The following is an 18,466-nucleotide window of genomic DNA, read 5'->3' as shown; positions in this document are numbered from 1 at the left end:
GGCCGTCGGGGCTTGATCTTGAATAATGGTTGGATGTGGATTTCTTCAAGGGCCGTTGGAGCTTGATCTTGAAGGAAGATTTGACGAAGAACGAAGAGTGCTTTCTTGATCCTTCGGAATTCTTGGGAATTTGGATGCTTGAGAGCTTTGGAGTTTCAAAGCTTCAAGGATTTGGGGAATTCTCTCCCAATTTTGGAGTAGAGAAATGTATTTGTGAATTCCTTGATGCTTGATACCTTGATGGAGAAGCCTATTTATAGGCTTTGAGAATGAATCACCACCACAAAATATTTTTTTTCTTTTCCAAGCACCATTGCCTAATTTTCCCACTTAATGCAATATTGAAATTGAAGTGGTGTAACTTATTGCCTAATTTCCCACTTAATACCATTTAAAACTTGAAGTGGTGTAATTTATGGCCTAATTTCCCACTTAATACCATTTTAAACTTGAAGTGGTGTAACTTATGGCCTAATTTCCCACTTAATACCATTTTAAACTTGAAGTGGTGTAACTTATGGTCTAATTTCCCACTTAACACCATTTTAAACTTGAAATGTGTATGCTTTGTCATTGCCCAAATGAGAAAAACTTGTTTTGATCCTCAATGGATTGAAATGTACTTGCCTTGTCATTGCCCAAAATGAGAAGAAAAACTTGTTTAATCCTTCAAGGGTATTTCTTCCCATTTTGTTGAGTCACACACCATGTGTACAATTTGTACAACACGTGGCGTATGCCATGTATGCCTTGACACGTCAAAACTTTAATGCATTGGTGAACATTTGTTTTACTGAAATTTCGATGTCTACACAAATACGGAATGTCACAAATTTCTTCTTTCTTCTTGCGATTTCTTGCAGTTGTTCAGAAATTTTAATTTAATTTCTGGTTGTAAGAGTATTTGGAAAATGCCTAAAAAAAATCACATATTAAAATTTTTATTCTTGGCTTATGGGTGTTATAATGTTTAATTTGTTGGATTGATTGAAATTAATTTTTGAGTGAGTGAGAAATGGTGAAGAGAAGAAGGTGAAGATTGAGAGAGGGAGAGGTTTGAAAAATTCAAATTAATCATGGCCGTTCATTTTTTATTGAACGCTCCTGCTTGAACGAGGGATCCGGAGAGGATCCAATCATCATCTTTACGAAGGTCTCTTCACTTGTTTGACTTGACCCTCGATGCTTGTACATTCAGTGCATCTCAAGCACAAACATGCTCAAGAACATCACAACCAACACAAATGGAATTAACTTGGTTACGCAATAGTTGAAGAAGAATTTCTCCTCAATTCACTTCGTGTCGATTTACAGAATTTCAAGTTTACAATCGAAACCATTAATTTTGTAAGTCACTACAAAATCATTATGCAAAAATTATGATATATAAGATCATTTGATCCTCAAATTATACAAAAATAGATGGATAGATCCAATAAAAACATTATAAACCGTTTTATGTATTTTCTATATTCGATTGACTAAACAATTTTACCTTTAATTAACTTTATATATAAATAACCTTTACAAAATGATTTAGAATATCAATAGTTTCAAATATAAACACGAAGTTTTGTAAATCAAACACAAAGTAAATTAAAAAGGATCCGCATCCGGTACACAAGCAGCTTTCACCATGCCTTTCTTGGTTGGACCAGCCCAACCGGGGGACTTCCGTCCTCCTAAATTGGAAGAGCAAGAACAAGTCTCTTCTTTTTCTTCTTATCATGGTACTCTCAACACAAATTCGTCGTAAGTAATGAAGCAAACAACACGCACAAGAAAACACTGACTAGGTTGACCGCGTAAAAAATGTCCGTAAAATATCCGTAATTATTATTCTGCCCTTTATTTTCGCCTCAAATTTCGCATCTCATGAAATTCAAAAAACAACAAATATAATAGGGTACTGCTATCTGCTAATTTATTTTTAACTTTTCACACATTATTTTATTTTTTTAGTTATTGAATTAAATAAATTAAACGAAAAACAACGAATAAAAAATAATAAAAATATGTGAGAAGTAAAATGGTGGAAATAACATTATCCATATAAAATCTTAGGAAAAATAATAAATTCCGAAAAACAAAAGAAAAAAATTTAAAAATATAAAAACCATGCGTGTTTGAGAAAGTCCCTCTGTATTCAAATAGACAATTTCTTCCCCACGTCTCCCTCGACAGCTACAAATATGGAATCCTCCTCTGGCCCGGTAGTACTAGTACGCACAGACTGAGACCCTAACCTGCGCAGTGCGCACCCCCGGCGCAGGATATGGAGTCGCCCTCCTTTGTATCCAAAGCAAGGACCGCCTTCCATTCTGCGGCGGCTAAAGCGGAGCGAGTTCTCTCAGACTTGAAGCCCGATCGAGGTGTATTTTATTTTTAATCTCATTCGTTGAATCGTATTTTCCTCCGTTTACTATTTTTTACTGCCCCCAGACTTCCATTTGACTTTTCCCCGATGCTATTTTTGTTTTGTTTTTCGGGATTTGATTTCTTAATTTCGGATTATAAATGTTGTTTAGTTTTTTAATAATTTGGTGTTGAATCGGTGAAGATTCTGACAAGCAGTCGCCGAGGAATTCGATCGATTATGAATCGCCGAGGGAGGATGGCGAGTCAAAGGTCAGTTGTTGTTATTTTTTTTTCTGGAATTTCAAATTGGCTTTGATTTAATTGTTTGTGTTTTTATTGGATTGGAAATGTAGGATAAATCGGTTTAAGTTTCGTAGGATTTTGCTTTTCGGTGTTTTGGTTTAGGGACTAGAACCAGTTTTTTTTTATCATTTTCTGTTTGGTTGCTGAGAAAAAAAGATACTACATTGTGAAATCCGGCTTACTTGAGTAGAGTTTTTGATAATTTACGATTTGATAGGGTTGTTTGATTTCTATTGCTTGGAAATGAAATAATACAGGGCTCGCATGAATTGAGGCATCTTAGGTGGAGACCACCAAACATAGGGACAAAGCAAGATTGGCAGGATAGATTCAGGCACATTGGAATAGGGAAGAAAGGAGGTGAAGATACTGAGAAGGCTGAGAATTCTTCAATGGCGGTTCATTTTTATGATGAAAATTTGTACCTGCTGAACATGAAAAACGATATGGAAGCAAAGGTAGGTTTGCTTCTTATATCTTTTATTTCTGTGTGTAACACGTTATGATGGTTTGTCTTCTAAGTTTTCTGTTTTATATTTAGATCATCAATACATAATCACATCACATTCACGAATGAAAAGGTAATTTATTCGACCTTTCTCCCAGGGCCTCGCGGACTGGTTTTGTTCTTATATTAGGAAACTCAACTTAATTTTTATTAGGTGTTTGGTCCTGTACATATTAAGAAAATTTAGTGATACACGCTCAGTAACTGATAACGATGGAAAAACACTCACATTGTGCCAAGCTGATAGATAAAAAGAACAAAACCTTATCATCATCCAATTTGTGTGATGCCTAATCTGGAAAGTTTGCGATTGATAGCTTTACTTACTGGATTATTTGTCCCTTGTTTCTATTAGTTGTTTTCACTTTGATGATAAATTGGGATTGATATTTGCAAGGGGGCAGAGATGATACCATCAGTTGAAAGCTTAGTCTCAGACAACATTGTGATTCCTCCGTTGTCTGTTATGAGACAATTGGCTACAGCTGTTGAGTAAGTATTTACATTTTTGCGCTTCATTCTTTAACAAGTCTTCTTTCTCTGAAACTTTTCCTATAAACTTGTGAATCTTTACAACTTTTGGAGTTCACTTGTGTTGAAAATTTGTTCAATTGTAGTCTTTCAACGTTATGAATATGTTTATATGTTAAACGGATACCAGTAGTCTTGCATTCGTATAATAAGAAGTGAATATCTTTTCTATAATCGGAAAGTCTCTTTCTGTAATACATGTGCCCTTAGTTATTAAACGGTTCTATATGTCAATGTGAGTTTTCAGTTTGTACATAATATCCTAACTTTCTGCCCTTATATTTTGGAAATTTAATCCAGGGCTGGAAAGAAGTCTAAGTCATTGAAAGATTTTTTGGCATCATCAGGAAGTTCCTCACCTGTCAGGGAGAGAGCAGGTCTGAGTCTCTCTGCAGTGAAGTCATTAGTGCTTCGTGAAAAGGATGAAAAGCCATCTGATTTTTGTAGCAACGAGAAGGTCCTAGCATTGATCCACGCTCTGTTTGATGCAGGTAGATTCATACGTTAGGTGACCTCATGACAGTTACTTCCTTTTGGTTCTTATTCCTGTTTTGTTTTTCATTATCGTTATGATCTTTCACTTCCGTTGTAATATTTGCAAGATATTCGCAGAGGGGAGTTTTCTAAGACGGAAGATTGATTCTGGTTCAGAGGCGATTACCACAGCATCTTTGCCAAGAGATATTCATGGTGCTCCTCCTGAAAGCCTTGTTGTTAAGTTAGCTGAAGTCATTGGGAGCTTCAGAACCCTCAAGAAAATGACTCTGTTTTGGTGCAGATTTGTTGTTGAAGTAAGTTCTGTATACTATAAGTATGAGTTCTTTGAGCTTTTTCCAATGACTTACAATGAAAAGAAAAAAAAGGAAAAAAAAGAGAAATATGGGCCGACACTTCTGGCTTCCTGTATTGCAACCATAACACATTATATATTTTCTGGAAGTACACTTCTCTTTGAATAAGGTCTAGGTAGTATTTTGTGATCTTGAGTATAAACTTACTATCATAAACTGAAAAAGAAGAAATTGGGTTCAGTTTCAGCCTTCAGGTGCAGTATTATCCTGGCTTATCACATTTTAGTGCCATATAATCCTACCGAGTAGATTTCTAGCCAGAAAGTTTTCATCTTAAATTTTCTGGCTTTTTTATGCTTATATATACTTCCTCCGCTGAAATTGAATACTTAATATGTTCTTTTATCATTAATGTTTTGTTGATTTGAATTTCCTTCACATGCAGCTCAGAAGAATTTGGTCTGAGGAACAACATGTACCTAGCATTCCCTTTGATGAGATTCCAGATCTGAATTCCTGTCTTTTGTATCAGCGGCTGCAAGTTATGAACTGTTGTGTTTCCAGGAAAAGGCGTCGTGATATCGCCACTGAAACGTTAGACTTTGTAATAAGGGAAGCTAGTCCAAATGCAGAAGACTTTGCTCTTTCCAAAGACAATCCTGCATGCCCTATTTTGTATGCTAAGTTAAGCACTGGCGAACTTGTCCTCCGACTAGGTGCTGATAGCCCATCTGGCAACCTGACAATGTTGGAAACTGGTGAACCTGTGTACTCCCCTGTGACCCAGGTATGTTTTAATAGCTTGTCGTTCAAGGAAAACTATTTTAACTTGCCACATTATTTGAGATTATATCATATATGCACATTATTATATGTAGGAAGTACCTTTGCTTACTGAAGATCTTATCAAAGAAAATGAGGAGTTTGTGCTTCGAACAGGAAGGTCTGTATTTGAGTTAATTCTTAGTCACATTTTGTTTTCAAGTAACTTTTGGCATTTTGCTTAAAGTGACTTGTTTACTTTCCTAGTTCTCTGTACATATACATTTTTTTATTTTTAGAAGAACTGTACATATACATATTAATCGCAATAAACTTGCATGCTATTATCCTTATTAATCTAGGTATATTTTTTGACAATTTGCCTTATCTTTATGCTCAGCGTTGGTGCTGGATGTTCTCAACTCCTCTCTGACATGCAGGCTTTCAAGGTTTTCACTAATGAGAGCTTATTTTATAGATTCACTGAATGGTGTGTGTTGACTGTTTAAGTTAACTAAGTTCTGATCATATGCAGGCTGCAAATCCTGGTTGTATTTTGGAAGACTTTGTGAGATGGCACTCCCCTCCTGACTGGACAGAGACTGAGCCAATTGATGAGGCTAAAGACTTGTTCGATGGTAGTGACGAATTGTCCACAAGAGGCTATCTCAGTAGCCGAATGCAAAAAGAAGGTGCTACCTTTTTTCATTGTTCCATTTCTATATTGTTTGTCACATAACGGCTTTGTATATCCAAGTTAACAATAAGAGGATGTCGAATTCATAAAACAGACTGCAAATTACTTTGCTTATAATAATACTTTGGTTTAGTACACTATATATGTATATATGGGAGAAATTCTTAGAAGGTAACCAGTCTATCATATTATTGCCTAGAATAAGGATGCTTAGCTGTTTTATGTGATTATTTTTTAACCTGTATAATGCATACGTGCATCTGAAAGTTGGAAGTACCACCATATATTTAAATCTCATTTGAAATTTCATACGGTTATACTTTGATGTTAGGCAATTTGTGGCGTGAGTTTTGGGATACATCCAAACCAGTTCCAGCGGTTAAACAAGCACCCCTCTTTGATGAGGATTTAGCAGTGTAAGTTGGAAGAACTAATGCTCATTTTGCCACACCTGTTCTGGTTTTAGTATAACTGTCTAACATTAATAGCATCGTGTATTAATCTTGTAGGGAAGGTATCCTGGATGGTTTTGAGGACATATCACCTTCCGAGCTTTTTCAGCAGCTGTTTGTTTCTTTGGTAAATTCAAATTTTTATGTTATCATATTTGCTTGTTTTTAACATCGTTTAATACATTGCCGCTGTTTCTATACTGTTCTAATGATGCCCGTTCTGCAACATCCAGCTTGGTTTAGGATTTGTAATTGCTGAGGCTAAACTATCTGCGAGCAGTGATTTTTCGAAGCTGTTTTATGAGTGCAAGGAATATGTTGTTTCCACTTGTCAAAGCAGCACGTGGACTGAGAAGGTTGATGAGCTTTGCCAGGTATGATGGATTCATATTGCTAAACCAAAGGTTGATTGTTATAATTTTATGTCAACTGGACATAAAATGGAAACAACAGTAAAATTTGTTCATGAAATATTTTAAAAAACCAAACAGCTTTGAAAAAGGATTATTTCAACTGTAAAATTTGTTCATGTTGGTGTCATCCACTCGTAGAATGGATACTTTAAAAAACCAAAAAAGGATTATTTCAACAGTAAAATTTGTTCATGAAATATTTTCAGATAAAATTTGTCGATAATTTTGTGGCGGCCAAGGTTATCATAAGAGAAGATGAGTTCATCTACAGTTCGATTGTTTAATTATTCTCTATCCTTCTAACCTATGCCTAGGTGGCTATCACCTCTCTATAAATAACTTTTAATTATTATTTTCCTCTTTCGGGGTTTAGGGTGGGGGATTCGAGCAATAAGGATGTAAATTTATTTGCTTAGCCAAATTTGAGTTTGATATTTTGTTGGTCAATGCTTGGTGCAGGTATATGAAACAGTAGAGACTATGTTGGTCAATCCAGAGGAAGCACTAAGAGCAATGAAGCAGCCCGAAGAATCGATGACCCCTTCGGGAGAACCAAAAGGGCGTTTTAGGAGACTTACCCTTAACTTTGGTGGTAAAGACAGACAGTTGAGAAAATCAGGTTCGAAGGACCAGAAAAACTCGAAGAGCCCCGGTAGCCAACCGTTTTCGAGTTTCTTCGACAACAAGTCATCATTATTTTCAAAAAAGCCTCCTAAGCCTGAAAATACATCCCCTGCTGAAAAATCTTCGAATACAGTTGACAGTGATTGGACGGTTGTTTAGGGTTTTTTTTTTTTTTTTTTTTTTCCTTTTCTCTTTTTTGATTAAAAACAGGCTTGATTTTGCTGGTAATTGTAAATTGTTTTGAGCAAATATAGACCCAAAACAGCACAAGACAAGTTAAACAGTGTAGGTTCCAGATTATATATTTTTGATGATTTATTGATTTATTTGATACATTTGGATAACTAAACGATTTCTGATTTGAATGATTTTTTGTATAAAATTAAACGGATCTGATTATAAAAATTTTACAATGAAAATACGTTAAATGCAAGTGAAGACCGAGGATGAACTGCAAGTAGTATTCATCATAAAATTATATAACAATAAGTTAGCACATTAGGAATCATATTTGTTATTTGTGCCCTCCCAACTTTAACCCAAAACGAACTTCTACAGTGAATAAAAAACAACTACAATAAAAGAAAATCTCGACATTTTCTTGGAATCATTTTCCTTCCGCTGTGGCCTGTGCTGGTCTTCACCTGTTAAATAGGTCGCCATCGTCCTCAACTTCTTCACCCACCTTATCGAACCCGAAAAATTTCGAGACGAGAACTGGCACAACGAAGTTGGAAAACAAGTAAACCAAAAGAAGCACCCCGCTGCAACACATAACCAAAAAAACAGAAGATAAAACATGAATTTCACAGTTGGAAAAATGAAATTTTATATTGGAAGGTGAGAAAACAAGTACCCAGTTTGTAGGAGGACAGAAATGTCTCCACTGGATTTGGCAGAGGGATCGACACCAAGAAAAGTAACAGCGTTTTGGATGGCCTTGGTTCTTAACGAGAGCAAGTGCTGCTGCCTATGCGGTGCAGGTGCAGGTGCAGCAGCAAGTTTAGTGGCATGCGTACCCAGTAGCTGCTGTCTTTGGCTTAGCTGGGTGTGCAAAGGAAGCATTGCTGGGTGAAACAGGATGCACCTCATCGTGAAATCCCAACTGCCTAGCAGAAAACGTGGTTTTATTATCTTTGCAACTTTGTCATACTTCAGCAGGCCAATTTGGGAGATTTTGTTTTGGATAATGTTTATTGGCTGGGAAAAATAAAAGGGAATTGAATTGATTGTCTTCACCTGCATTTCGAGGAGCGGCGTTCTGGGCTATATATCCCATTGGAAGGCCTGGCTATCATATAATTTAGCCCAAACTTCTGGCCTAATTGTACCCAGCAAATTATTACTTCTATCAAAATAAAAAGTATATATTGTTATCGACACACTAAAATTTCTATATTTAGACTCTATTTATTTCAAGTTTTTCATTTTCAAAGTCTATTTTTCTTTATTTGGAAAATGAAAATTTGTTTTAGAAAATGTAGCCAAACTACACGCGTTAAGTCTGATGAAAAATGAATGAGGATCCTCTCTGGATCCTCTTTGTGAGGATCCGGGAATCCTCCAATTACATCCGTTTATCGTATATTGTGCGGCCAAAAATCATTGTAAATCTTTTTATTTAAAATTAAATATAGCAAGAATATAAGGAAGAAATCACAAGAATGCAATCCAAATATAAAGAGGGCAATGATTCATAAACAAAATAAAATCCAAACACATAATTGCCCAAGGAAAAAGCAGAATCCTTCGAACAAAATTGTACTTCTTTGTTACAGAAGACGTTTACAACCCAGAAGGCCAAAGGACTAACAATAACAAATATCCCTTGGCCGCCTACCAACTCTAACTAGATCCTCACTGAAAAGACATAAGACACCAAGGCTAGCAGTACAATCTGTGACTTAATTTATAGATTAATCTGCTAGCAGTACAATCTACGATAATCAACATACCGAGCTATCAAAATCTTTGAAACTTGGTCTCCTTTAGCAAGTTTCTTCTTTGCGCAGGAAGCTTTGTGACGAACCGATAACCAACCAAACAAGCAGAAGAGCATTGCAACCATGTCTTTTACAGATCAAATAACGCAATAAGCAGTAGCTCTCACTGGACTGCTTTTTGCCTAGCACCAGTGTCTTCATGCTCCACCTGATAAAATAAGTAATAGATTCAGATTGGGGGGAAAGAGTTGTGCACATCCCAACAGACGTGGATATAGGGGACATAGAAAGTTATTTCTAGTCATTTTCCCATCATAAAAAATAAAAAAAAAGGTATTATTTGTACTAAAGGCACTGCTCTACCGACCATTTACTGAGATACCTAAGTTTTGACATACAAAAAGATCGAAATCCAACCCGTGATCATTTAATCTATCCCCATAATGGGAAATATAGGATTTGTGTGAGTCTTAGGTGACAGCACTACTAGTTTTACTTTGAGTGATGTATCAATAATTTCAACTCAAGATAAGCGACACAACTATAATGAAAGTCTGAAACCAACAACAGAGTTCCAGTAAGTTTGCACCTCTTCAAAATAATGGCCCATAAGTTATTATAAATATAATCGCCATTTTCTGATCTCATACTTAGTGATATGATTAAAGTTACATTTGATCATAACTAACAATGTAGTGAGACTGGACGAATTTACAATGTAACTAGAATTACCTCAACAAGCACCCTTGGCTTTTTCTTCGATTTGACAGCAGGTTCATCTTTCTCAAACTTTTTAGAAGAAAAGGCAGATTCCTTTCGCCCTCTCTTGCGAGCAACTACTGCCCCTTCATCACTTCCAACTGCACAATAAGATCCTTTATTGAGTCCATTTGCTAGACACGAACACTAACGCAAACTTTTCCCATAGTTTTATTATTTTTTTCACCAGTTAGAACAGTGCCTGGTGAATCTTTTTTCCTTTGACTCACGAATGAGTACAATATAGAGTATGAAGACCAGACTTATGAAATTTTAGTATTGACCATGCATGCTTCCATTTCATATTCTGTTAAAATAATAGAATATGGTTGTACTGTACCATTATCGTCATCTGCATGCAAATTGTCCATTGCAAGACCAGCAAAATCTTCTATATCATCTTCCTCTTCAAGTTCATCATAGCCTTCAACATATTCTATCTCAGGTTCCTGCTTATTTCGAAGCACAAAAGCATTTACATTATGATAAAATATACTTTCAAATAGACCTAAAATTAAATATTTTGGATTTCAGTACTAATAACTGAGACACTAGACCATGCAAAAAGAGGGCAATGATCAGATTGTACGAGAATACCTCCTCCTCCTCTTCTTCTTCCCTTTCAGTCTCTACCTCTACCCCATCAAGAACTTTTTGGTATTGTTTAAAGGGATAGTTGTATATATCTCCATAAACATTTTTGTTAAGGCGTTCTAAAAGTTCCTTCTCAATGCTCTGCAAAAGAATAGCAAATCATTATGAGAAATAGGGAACATAACTAATAGCTCGGGTGTATTTAGTCTGTGGCAACCGCATAAGTTATAACCTGGTCCAATAGTGCAGCTTTTTCAGCCTTTTCCTCTCTTCTAGCCTCTCTCTTTATCTGTTTCCTTGGTGTCGTCATTATTTTCTCCCTGATAAAAACACGATAAATTGTCATGATACAACAGCTCAACATAGCTTCCTTAGGATGGACATTTTGGAAGGTAATGAAACCAGTTCTCTGAAGCCACTTTCCAGGCAACTTTTTTAAAGTACAATAATTATTAGATGAGTGAACATTCATTCCACGGGCAAGAAGCGTTACAAATTCAGAAGATACCAACCTTGTTTTTAAAGCAAGCTTCCTCATGCGTATCCGCATCTGAGTCATTTTAGTTAGCCGTTGCTTTGTTTTGTGCACGAGAAACTTAGGCCAATACATCTGCCAATTGAGAAAGGTCAATGTGATTAACGACTTTGTGAAAGCTAATAACATACACAAGTGAAGTAATAAACAGTTAAAAGAGGGTCCAAAGGTTTTCAAATACCAGATGCTTGTCAATAATTTCAAGTGCTTTCTCGTAATTCCTCGGCAACTTAACTCTTTCCCATAATTTGCTCGGCATATGAGCTCTCTCTATAGTTTTCATATAAAGATAGAAGACTCCTGCAGGAAACAAACATAGCAAATAGAAGTAATTCATACATTGCTGCCGGCGTAGAAGCGAATTGTTGATATCAACATAACCAGAAATTTGGAAAATCGGCTAAAACGATCAAAAATCAAATCCCAATTACTGAAATAATCAAATATTGACTGGCATATCGATCAAGTAAGTAATTCCTTAAAAAAAAAAAAAAAAGGCAAAAAGTACCGTCATGGTCGCGAATGGTGGCGTAACGACTATTAGCGAGAGGGCAGGAGCTCCGGTTACAAATCCCGGTAACGTTATAGGGGTTTCTACAGAAAATCCCAGTTTCAATTCTGCCAAAAGAAACCAAATAATTAAGAAATACTCAAAAAAACGCGGGCAAAAATGTTCAAAATATAAGGGGGAAAAAGGAAGAAAAAGGCAAATACTTGGACATGTAGCTGCAGTGCTTGTGGCGGATAACCTGCCATATAACCTCGTCGTGCTGCATCGTCAATCGATTTCGGTCGTTGCAGAGGAGGAGGTCAGGGGTTACGGAAGGAAGGGTAAAAGGGGGAGCTCAGCTGGTTAGGGTTTTAGATCCCAGACGGACCCAGAGAGAAATTGATTGGATTGGATGGGGATGAATGGGGAAATGGGGTTTAGTAGTTGGGCTGTTGGGCTGAAGGGAATTTCGTAAACATTTGGGTTTTGAATTGGGCTCAGCAGAGTGGTGGCGCTTAGGAGTATTCTCAGCCAATTTCGATGATCTGTCAAATATTCATAAAGTTAAATCGTTCATTTGTCTGATTCCACGATTGATTTGTTTGGAAATGCTTTTAAAATAATTAAAATGTTTTTAGTAGAATAATTGTGGGTTCCAAAAGTAATTGAAGTGCATTTGGAAAAAAACATCAGTTATATGCTTATTGCAGGAAACACTTTAAGTGCTCGAGAATGATTCTAGGGATGAAAATTCAACCTGTTAAATCCGATAACCCTGGATAACTGCATGAATGGCACGGATTCGGGGATAAAAATTTGAATATTTTTCAGACATGGGAAAAAAGTGTTAATTTATTTGGTTGTGTTTTGAATTTAGTTATAATGTGACATCCCACATTGCCAAGGGGAAGTGATCCTTAAATGTATATTCCCATCCTTACCTAGCACGAGGCCTTTTGGGAGCTCACTGGCTTCGGGTTCCATTGGAACTCCGAAGTTAAGCGAGAAGAGGGCTAGAGCAATCCCATGATGGGTGACCCACTGGGAAGTTGCTCGTGAGTTCCCAAAAACAAAACCGTGAGGGAATGGTAAGTCCAAAGCGGACAATATCGTGCTACGGTGGTGGAACGGCCCGGGAAGTGGTCCGCCCCGGGCCGGGATGTGACATATAAGGGTCCCCAATCCATATCTGTCCTCAAATCCACCTCAAATAATATATATATATATATATATATATATATATATATATATATGAATGTAAGTATGTTCACAAGTATTGAAATTATTTGATAATTTGTTTCGTCTTTCTCCGTAGTGGTTGTGGTAGTTAAATTTTGTTTTATTTAGTTATGACGAAATTGTACCTACAAAACAAATAAACATCTTTTTTTTTTGGGAGGGGGGGGGGACGCTTAAGTGCGTACCAAATGCCTATAAAAAATGAGTGTTGATGGGGTATTTATAGAGCTAGGGCCGGCAGCATGTGTAGGGTTTTGCCATGACATGTGGCGCCATTCGATTGACTGATGTGAGTCATCTGTCTAACGGATAGGGAAGAAATAATCTCAAAGATATTATTTATTAAATAATATCTTGAGATTATCTTGGAAGTATCCTTGATTGAATATGATCATGATTCCTTAATTGATTAAGTTGATCTTCAATTAGGAGGGTATTAAAGATGAACGGCTTTGAATTTTCTCCTTACCATGGGCATTGGAGATTGATGATATTATAGTCAATTGCTCTAGGGATGTTGGACTGCGCGTGGAAATCTCTGTGGGCCCCTAATTTAATAAGGGCATTCTTGTCTTTTTACGTGAAAAAGTTCAAGTGTCAGCCATATGATATTTTAGATTTTTTTTGCTCCATCGTGGCTATTGTATTTGCTTTTGCTTTTGTCATCTCTTTTCTTTTTTCATGAGACCAGTTTGCCTTAATTTGCTATCATATTTGGCTTATAACGAACACCTCCAGAAAGTATTGTTATGTTTATGATGATTTGGATGTGGATATTTAGTGATGAAATTAGTATCTATTAAATTCTAATGTGTTAGTTGAACAAATAATTTTTTTTGTATTGATGAAGATGGATATAACCGTTAACCAATAGAAAATTCATTACCTGGTGAGTATGGTTATGAATAATCCACGATGATTAGTTTGCGGTTATGAATATCGTTAATTTTTGTGCTTTTCGGAATGGATATAACATTTTCATCCCAAACCATACCGTTGTCATCTCTAAGGATGAACTTGCATTGGTTTCAAAAATAATTTCATCCAAAACACTTTCAGTGAAATTAAAAGCGCTTCCAAACTCGTAAGGTTCAAGTTGACGCACCGATTGCTCAAGCTGAAGTAGGTAAGGTTCTAAAATGAATCCCTATCTGAAACTGTTAATGTAGCTTTTCACAGGCTCCCACAGATCGAAACGAATAGTTTACCAATTTTTTTCTTGATTTGGGTTTCAAAACTATATCACATACGTAGACAGTTACTTGTTTGTTTATATGTTGATGTCATAATCATCACATGCAATGCCAGATGCTATCAGTCGAGTGCTTTTCTGGTATCCAAATCATACCAAGCATATGGAGATTAATGTCCGTTTTGCTGAGAGAAAGAGTGTCTAAAACACATCCTTGTGTTCAATATTTGTTTCTTCAAATGAACAGTTTGCAGATATATCGACAAAGGGTTTATGTGTTCCTCTATTTCAAACACAATGGAGAAAGCTCAGGCTTGGCTTCTCTACTCCTGAGCTTGGGGGGGGGGGGATGTTAAGAGGACAGATCAATGGTCATTAAAGTGCCAAGTATCATTAGATTGGAGGATCAGTTGGCAACTAAATGAGAGTTTGGTTCTAGCCCTAGCCTGTTATATCAATGCAACAATAAATCTTCAAGACTCGTTTGTCAAAGAGGAAAAGCTTGAATGAAATTATTCACCATTTTAAAAGCATTTCGAAGCTAATCCTCTCTAACAAATAACGTCTCATTGTATCCATTGACCACCGTCGTCTTCTTTTTCTCCCTTTGCTCTGCTTAACATGATCACTACCAGGGCCTCCGGTCAAACTGTGCATTCAATGTTCAGCTACCATTTACCATAATTCAACTAAACTTATTTACCCAAACAGAAAAATTCAACTCAACTCGCTGTTTGGTTAGTTTCAGTCAGTAGAGCTCATATCCCTGTTAGTCAAATAAGCCAACCCAACCACCACCACGACGAATTAACTCTCTCAATTATCAAGCCTATCTTATCGAGCTACTTGCTACATATTTCCAAAGCATTTTTTTTATATCGAATTAAACTCCTTCATATAATTATAATCAAAGCCAACTTGGCCAAACGAGAAAATAGGCAACAGCATTACTAGTTGAATACAGTCATGCGTGACATATTTATTTTTTAATATATTCCCTCATATAGGATATAATAATAAAAATTGAGATTTCACTATAAAACCAATTGACAATATAGATAATAGTTCAACTTACTTGTCAGCTCGTACACGATCTCTTATCTCAATGTGCGATTCATTCTCAACATATACAACCATTTGTCTATCTCTCTTATCATATGATAAGAAAGATGGACGTATATTTGTACAACCGGTTCCACTAAAATTTTCCATATAAAAAGGACCTACGCTCATAATCTTCCTATTAATGCACCTCCATCTCCATCTTTGGTTTTTCAAGCATTAGTTGGACTCGAAAATAAGTGTTTTTTAGGACGTCCGAGCATGCATGCATAAAGTCTAATTTTAACAAACATTTGTAGGCGAATTATTTGGATACAGATGTTTACCCACTAATCAATCAATATACTGTTCTCTATTTTCTGACATGTAAACCGAAGGTAAGATATGAACTAAGTGAACACTACTTTTTTTTTTTTTTTTTTTTTGATAGTGCTATTCATACATTCATTTTTATTTTTCATACATTATTTTTGATTTCCAGCAATCGAATCGATTGAATTGAAGAATATCAATGACAAAAAATTAATAAAAGTATATGAGAAGTAAAAATAGATGTGTCAATAACACTATTGTCTCTTTTTTTAACGAAACCTTTGAACACTCATCAATTCTTAGCTGGTAGCTCATATATCTCTTTGTACCGCCTTAATTTATTATACTTTTGCTTTATTGTTGAAGGCGTGGTTAACATTAACTTCTTGTGGTCCCTTGATCATTAATCCATACAGATCTGCAAGAGCGGCGAGGCAACCTTCATAGCCTAAAAGGCAAAGATAAAAAAATTTGAGTTAAACAAATAAAGAACAATGTGAGCACTTCTAATTTGTCATTAGACATTCATCTGTGCACTTTTTAAAAAAAAACAAAAACTCGTGCATACTTTAAGATAATAAAATAATCTTTAGCGTGTAAAAGTGTGAACCACGATATTCTAACGTATCATACAATGTAAAAAAAAAAAAAAAAAAAAGTAATGTTAGGTAGATTAGTTTTTTAAAACCAAATTTGTAAACTATTTGATGTGTCACTAATAGCAAATAAGTATGTTAATTATCAAGTAAGTAAGAATCCAATCATACAAACAACGACTTCAGATGATTTACAAAATATAGTTTAAATAAATCGTCTCCCTAGCATTACTCCAAAGATATATATATAGCAAAAAAGTTGGATTAGAATCTTTTGATGAGAACAAAAGTTGGTTAGTTCTATCCACCCAATACATATTCTTGGCCAAGTCCTCATATTAGAGCATCTTGAATGAGAAAATTCAAATTTTATATCTATGCTCTTATATTAGAGTAAAAAAAACAAAAAGTGGTTTTGAGTTTTTTTGGTTTTCTTATCCAACGCAAAGATTTACCTATATTCTGATATTCTGCGTTTTAAGATTTGAATCCTTGTTTTGGAGGAGAAAACATTGAAGTCAAAAACCAAATTTGAGTTTTGGCAGTTTCAATATGTGCATTGAAGATGATTCGACTCAAAACTCAAATGTTACTTTTCTTGTTAAATAACATTTTTCTTTGTTGGCATGAGCTCTACCCAGAACTGAATTAAAACCAAATCTAAGTCTCACTTTAATCAGAAAACTTAAATATGAGTTTTGAATCCAATATCTCCGGGTACATTGGAGATACAGTTATACATCGATCAAGACAAAACAGTTCGGAGAACGATATATTACGTAGTGCACCAGATTCCTTGCTGAAGACATGAAATGAGGCACATGTAGTCACCAGAGACCCATGAGAGAGAGAGAGAGAGAGAGAGAGAGAGAGAGAGAGAGAGAGAGAGAGAGAGAGAGAGGGGGGGGGGTATATCATGCAAATTGCAAAAAGTCCACTCGAATTGCGCTGGAATGGAATGCAAGTGGCAAGAGCTAGCAAGCAAAGTGAAGATCCAACAAGAGTAGTCACGGTTGAGGAAAATTTCAGTGTATATGGAACAGAAAATGGTATAGCACGTTCCATATTATAAATAAAAAGACGTTAAAATATACATAAAAGTTTGACATATCAACCCCATATGATCACATGGTACACATAAAAATTTCTCTCAAGGTCGAGTGGGGCATGCATGTTGCATCCAGTAGAGGCAGAAGGTTTTCTTTTTCAAAGACGTACAGTTGGGGTTTGCATGCATTAACTGTCCCGGCACGGTTTTGTAGATGAGAAGATGGTCCAAAATTTAAGACCAAACCCTACCACAATCTCCACTCTCGCCATCTTTCACATCCATGTCTATATATAATTTTCTCCCTCAATCCCCCGCTTCACAACCAAAAGTCACTTAATTAGCAACTACATCCGAACTATGGCTAATTATAAGATGACTTCTTCTTCTAAGCTTCTTCTTCTTACGCTTATCGGTGCTTTCGTTTTCTCTACTGGTGCAAGGAAGCTCGGCAGTGAAAAGGGCTCCATTGAGGATCAGAAAAACTTTTTTCACCGTGGTGGTGGTGGACTAGGCGGTGGAGGTGGTGGTGGTCTTGGAGGTGGAGGAGGTTTAGGAGGCGGTGCTGGTGCTGGTGGTGGTGCTGGAGCTGGAGCTGGTGGCGGACTTGGCGGAGGTGGTGGACTTGGTGGCGGTGGTGGTGGAGGATTGGGCGGAGGTGGCGGTGGAGGAGTAGGTGGTGGATCAGGTTTTGGTGGGGGAGCCGGTGGTGGGTTTGGAGCCGGTGGTGGTCTTGGGGGTGGAGCTGGAGGAGGTGGCGGAGGAGGATTCGGTGGTGGTGGTGGAGGAGGACTTGGGGGAGGAGCTGGGGGAGGTTTCGGTGGAGGAGCTGGAGCTGGCGGTGGGCTTGGAGGTGGATTGCCTTGAAGACGTACGTGTGCATGAATAATCTACGATTCATTTCTCCATGCACTTCCAAATCAATTATATATCAATCTTGAATTAGTAATTTAGTGCGTACTGTTGAACTCTCTCTAGCTCTATGAGTATATTAAGGAGAGTCTTCTTGTTTTGTGTCTACTGTAATGTGTACCATCGTTGCTTTAGCAACCAAGTATTTTAATCCTGAGGACTTTGTTCATGTTCGAACCCTAATTTGTTGAAGACACAAAGCTGATCTTCGTATGATTGTTAATTACCCAATTGTGCTTATGTATCCACGCATGTGTTACAGTGTTGTTATAAGAAACTTTTATCTGCTCATGATCTCTCGCCGAAGCTAAGCTCTTTCTCTTAATAAAGTCCAACAATATCTTT

General features: G+C 36.6%; 4 protein-coding genes across 6 annotated transcripts; 2 read left to right on the top strand and 2 right to left on the bottom strand.

Annotated features, from left to right (window-relative positions):
* Window positions 1-2,139: 2,139 nt before the first annotated feature.
* On the top strand, window positions 2,140-7,765 carry LOC103951380 (rab3 GTPase-activating protein catalytic subunit). Of its 2 annotated transcripts, XM_009362738.3 has the most exons (14): window positions 2,140-2,372; window positions 2,561-2,628; window positions 2,919-3,119; window positions 3,567-3,661; window positions 4,001-4,191; window positions 4,313-4,491; window positions 4,937-5,278; window positions 5,370-5,434; window positions 5,654-5,702; window positions 5,789-5,945; window positions 6,282-6,366; window positions 6,460-6,529; window positions 6,636-6,776; window positions 7,275-7,765. In XM_009362738.3, exons 1-14 carry the CDS (start codon window positions 2,276-2,278, stop codon window positions 7,596-7,598), a joined length of 2,064 nt encoding a protein of 687 aa, XP_009361013.2. In that variant the 5' UTR covers window positions 2,140-2,275; the 3' UTR covers window positions 7,599-7,765. The 2 variants fall into 2 exon arrangements, with proteins under 2 accessions (XP_009361013.2, XP_048429299.1); XM_048573342.1 differs by lacking the exons at window positions 2,140-2,372; window positions 2,561-2,628 and having other exon boundaries at window positions 2,981-3,119; window positions 3,574-3,661.
* A 116-nt stretch (window positions 7,766-7,881) lies between these two features.
* LOC103951381 lies at window positions 7,882-8,684 on the bottom strand. Its single transcript, XM_009362739.2, has 2 exons — window positions 8,296-8,684; window positions 7,882-8,203 (listed from the first exon to the last, which is right to left on the bottom strand). Exons 1-2 carry the CDS (start codon window positions 8,682-8,684, stop codon window positions 8,080-8,082), a joined length of 513 nt encoding a protein of 170 aa, XP_009361014.2. The 3' UTR covers window positions 7,882-8,079.
* A 431-nt stretch (window positions 8,685-9,115) lies between these two features.
* Window positions 9,116-12,172, bottom strand: LOC103951382 (protein MAK16 homolog). Of its 2 annotated transcripts, none has more exons than XM_009362740.3 (9): window positions 11,985-12,172; window positions 11,779-11,888; window positions 11,452-11,570; window positions 11,248-11,345; window positions 10,968-11,055; window positions 10,739-10,876; window positions 10,482-10,593; window positions 10,115-10,242; window positions 9,116-9,590 (listed from the first exon to the last, which is right to left on the bottom strand). In XM_009362740.3, exons 1-9 carry the CDS (start codon window positions 12,044-12,046, stop codon window positions 9,546-9,548), a joined length of 900 nt encoding a protein of 299 aa, XP_009361015.2. In that variant the 5' UTR covers window positions 12,047-12,172; the 3' UTR covers window positions 9,116-9,545. The 2 variants fall into 2 exon arrangements, with proteins under 2 accessions (XP_009361015.2, XP_009361016.2); XM_009362741.3 differs by having other exon boundaries at window positions 10,482-10,590.
* Window positions 12,173-17,416: 5,244 nt separating this feature from the next.
* Window positions 17,417-18,412, top strand: LOC103951384 (glycine-rich protein 23-like). Its single transcript, XM_009362742.3, has one exon. The coding sequence runs from the start codon at window positions 17,570-17,572 to the stop codon at window positions 18,074-18,076; it is 507 nt and encodes a 168-aa protein (XP_009361017.1). The 5' UTR covers window positions 17,417-17,569; the 3' UTR covers window positions 18,077-18,412.
* The last annotated feature ends 54 nt before the right edge of the window (window positions 18,413-18,466 follow it).

The sequence above is a fragment of a genome, unplaced genomic scaffold, assembly GCF_019419815.1.
Source record: "Pyrus x bretschneideri cultivar Hongxiangsu unplaced genomic scaffold, Pyrus_bretschneideri_v1 Contig66, whole genome shotgun sequence".
In the NCBI taxonomy this organism is placed as follows: domain Eukaryota; kingdom Viridiplantae; phylum Streptophyta; class Magnoliopsida; order Rosales; family Rosaceae; genus Pyrus; species Pyrus x bretschneideri.
The sequence above is the reverse complement of the archived record's forward strand: the minus strand, read 5'-3'. Positions and strand labels throughout refer to the sequence as shown.

Excerpts from the sequence above, each read along its gene's own strand:
- LOC103951380 (XM_009362738.3), top strand. The coding sequence starts at position 2,276 with ATGGAGTCGCCCTCCTTTGTATCCAAAGCAAGGACCGCCTTCCATTCT. Across the intron at positions 2,629-2,918 it reads GGGAGGATGGCGAGTCAAAG|GGCTCGCATGAATTGAGGCA; the intron begins GTCAGTTGTTGT and ends GAAATAATACAG. Across the intron at positions 6,777-7,274 it reads AGGTTGATGAGCTTTGCCAG|GTATATGAAACAGTAGAGAC; the intron begins GTATGATGGATT and ends TGCTTGGTGCAG.
- LOC103951381 (XM_009362739.2), bottom strand. The coding sequence starts at position 8,684 with ATGCAGGTGAAGACAATCAATTCAATTCCCTTTTATTTTTCCCAGCCA. Across the intron at positions 8,204-8,295 it reads TCTGTCCTCCTACAAACTGG|CGGGGTGCTTCTTTTGGTTT; the intron begins GTACTTGTTTTC and ends TATGTGTTGCAG.
- LOC103951382 (XM_009362740.3), bottom strand. The coding sequence starts at position 12,046 with ATGCAGCACGACGAGGTTATATGGCAGGTTATCCGCCACAAGCACTGC. Across the intron at positions 11,889-11,984 it reads CACTGCAGCTACATGTCCAA|AATTGAAACTGGGATTTTCT; the intron begins GTATTTGCCTTT and ends TTCTTTTGGCAG. Across the intron at positions 11,056-11,247 it reads AAGCTTGCTTTAAAAACAAG|GGAGAAAATAATGACGACAC; the intron begins GTTGGTATCTTC and ends TGTTTTTATCAG.
- LOC103951384 (XM_009362742.3), top strand. The coding sequence starts at position 17,570 with ATGGCTAATTATAAGATGACTTCTTCTTCTAAGCTTCTTCTTCTTACG.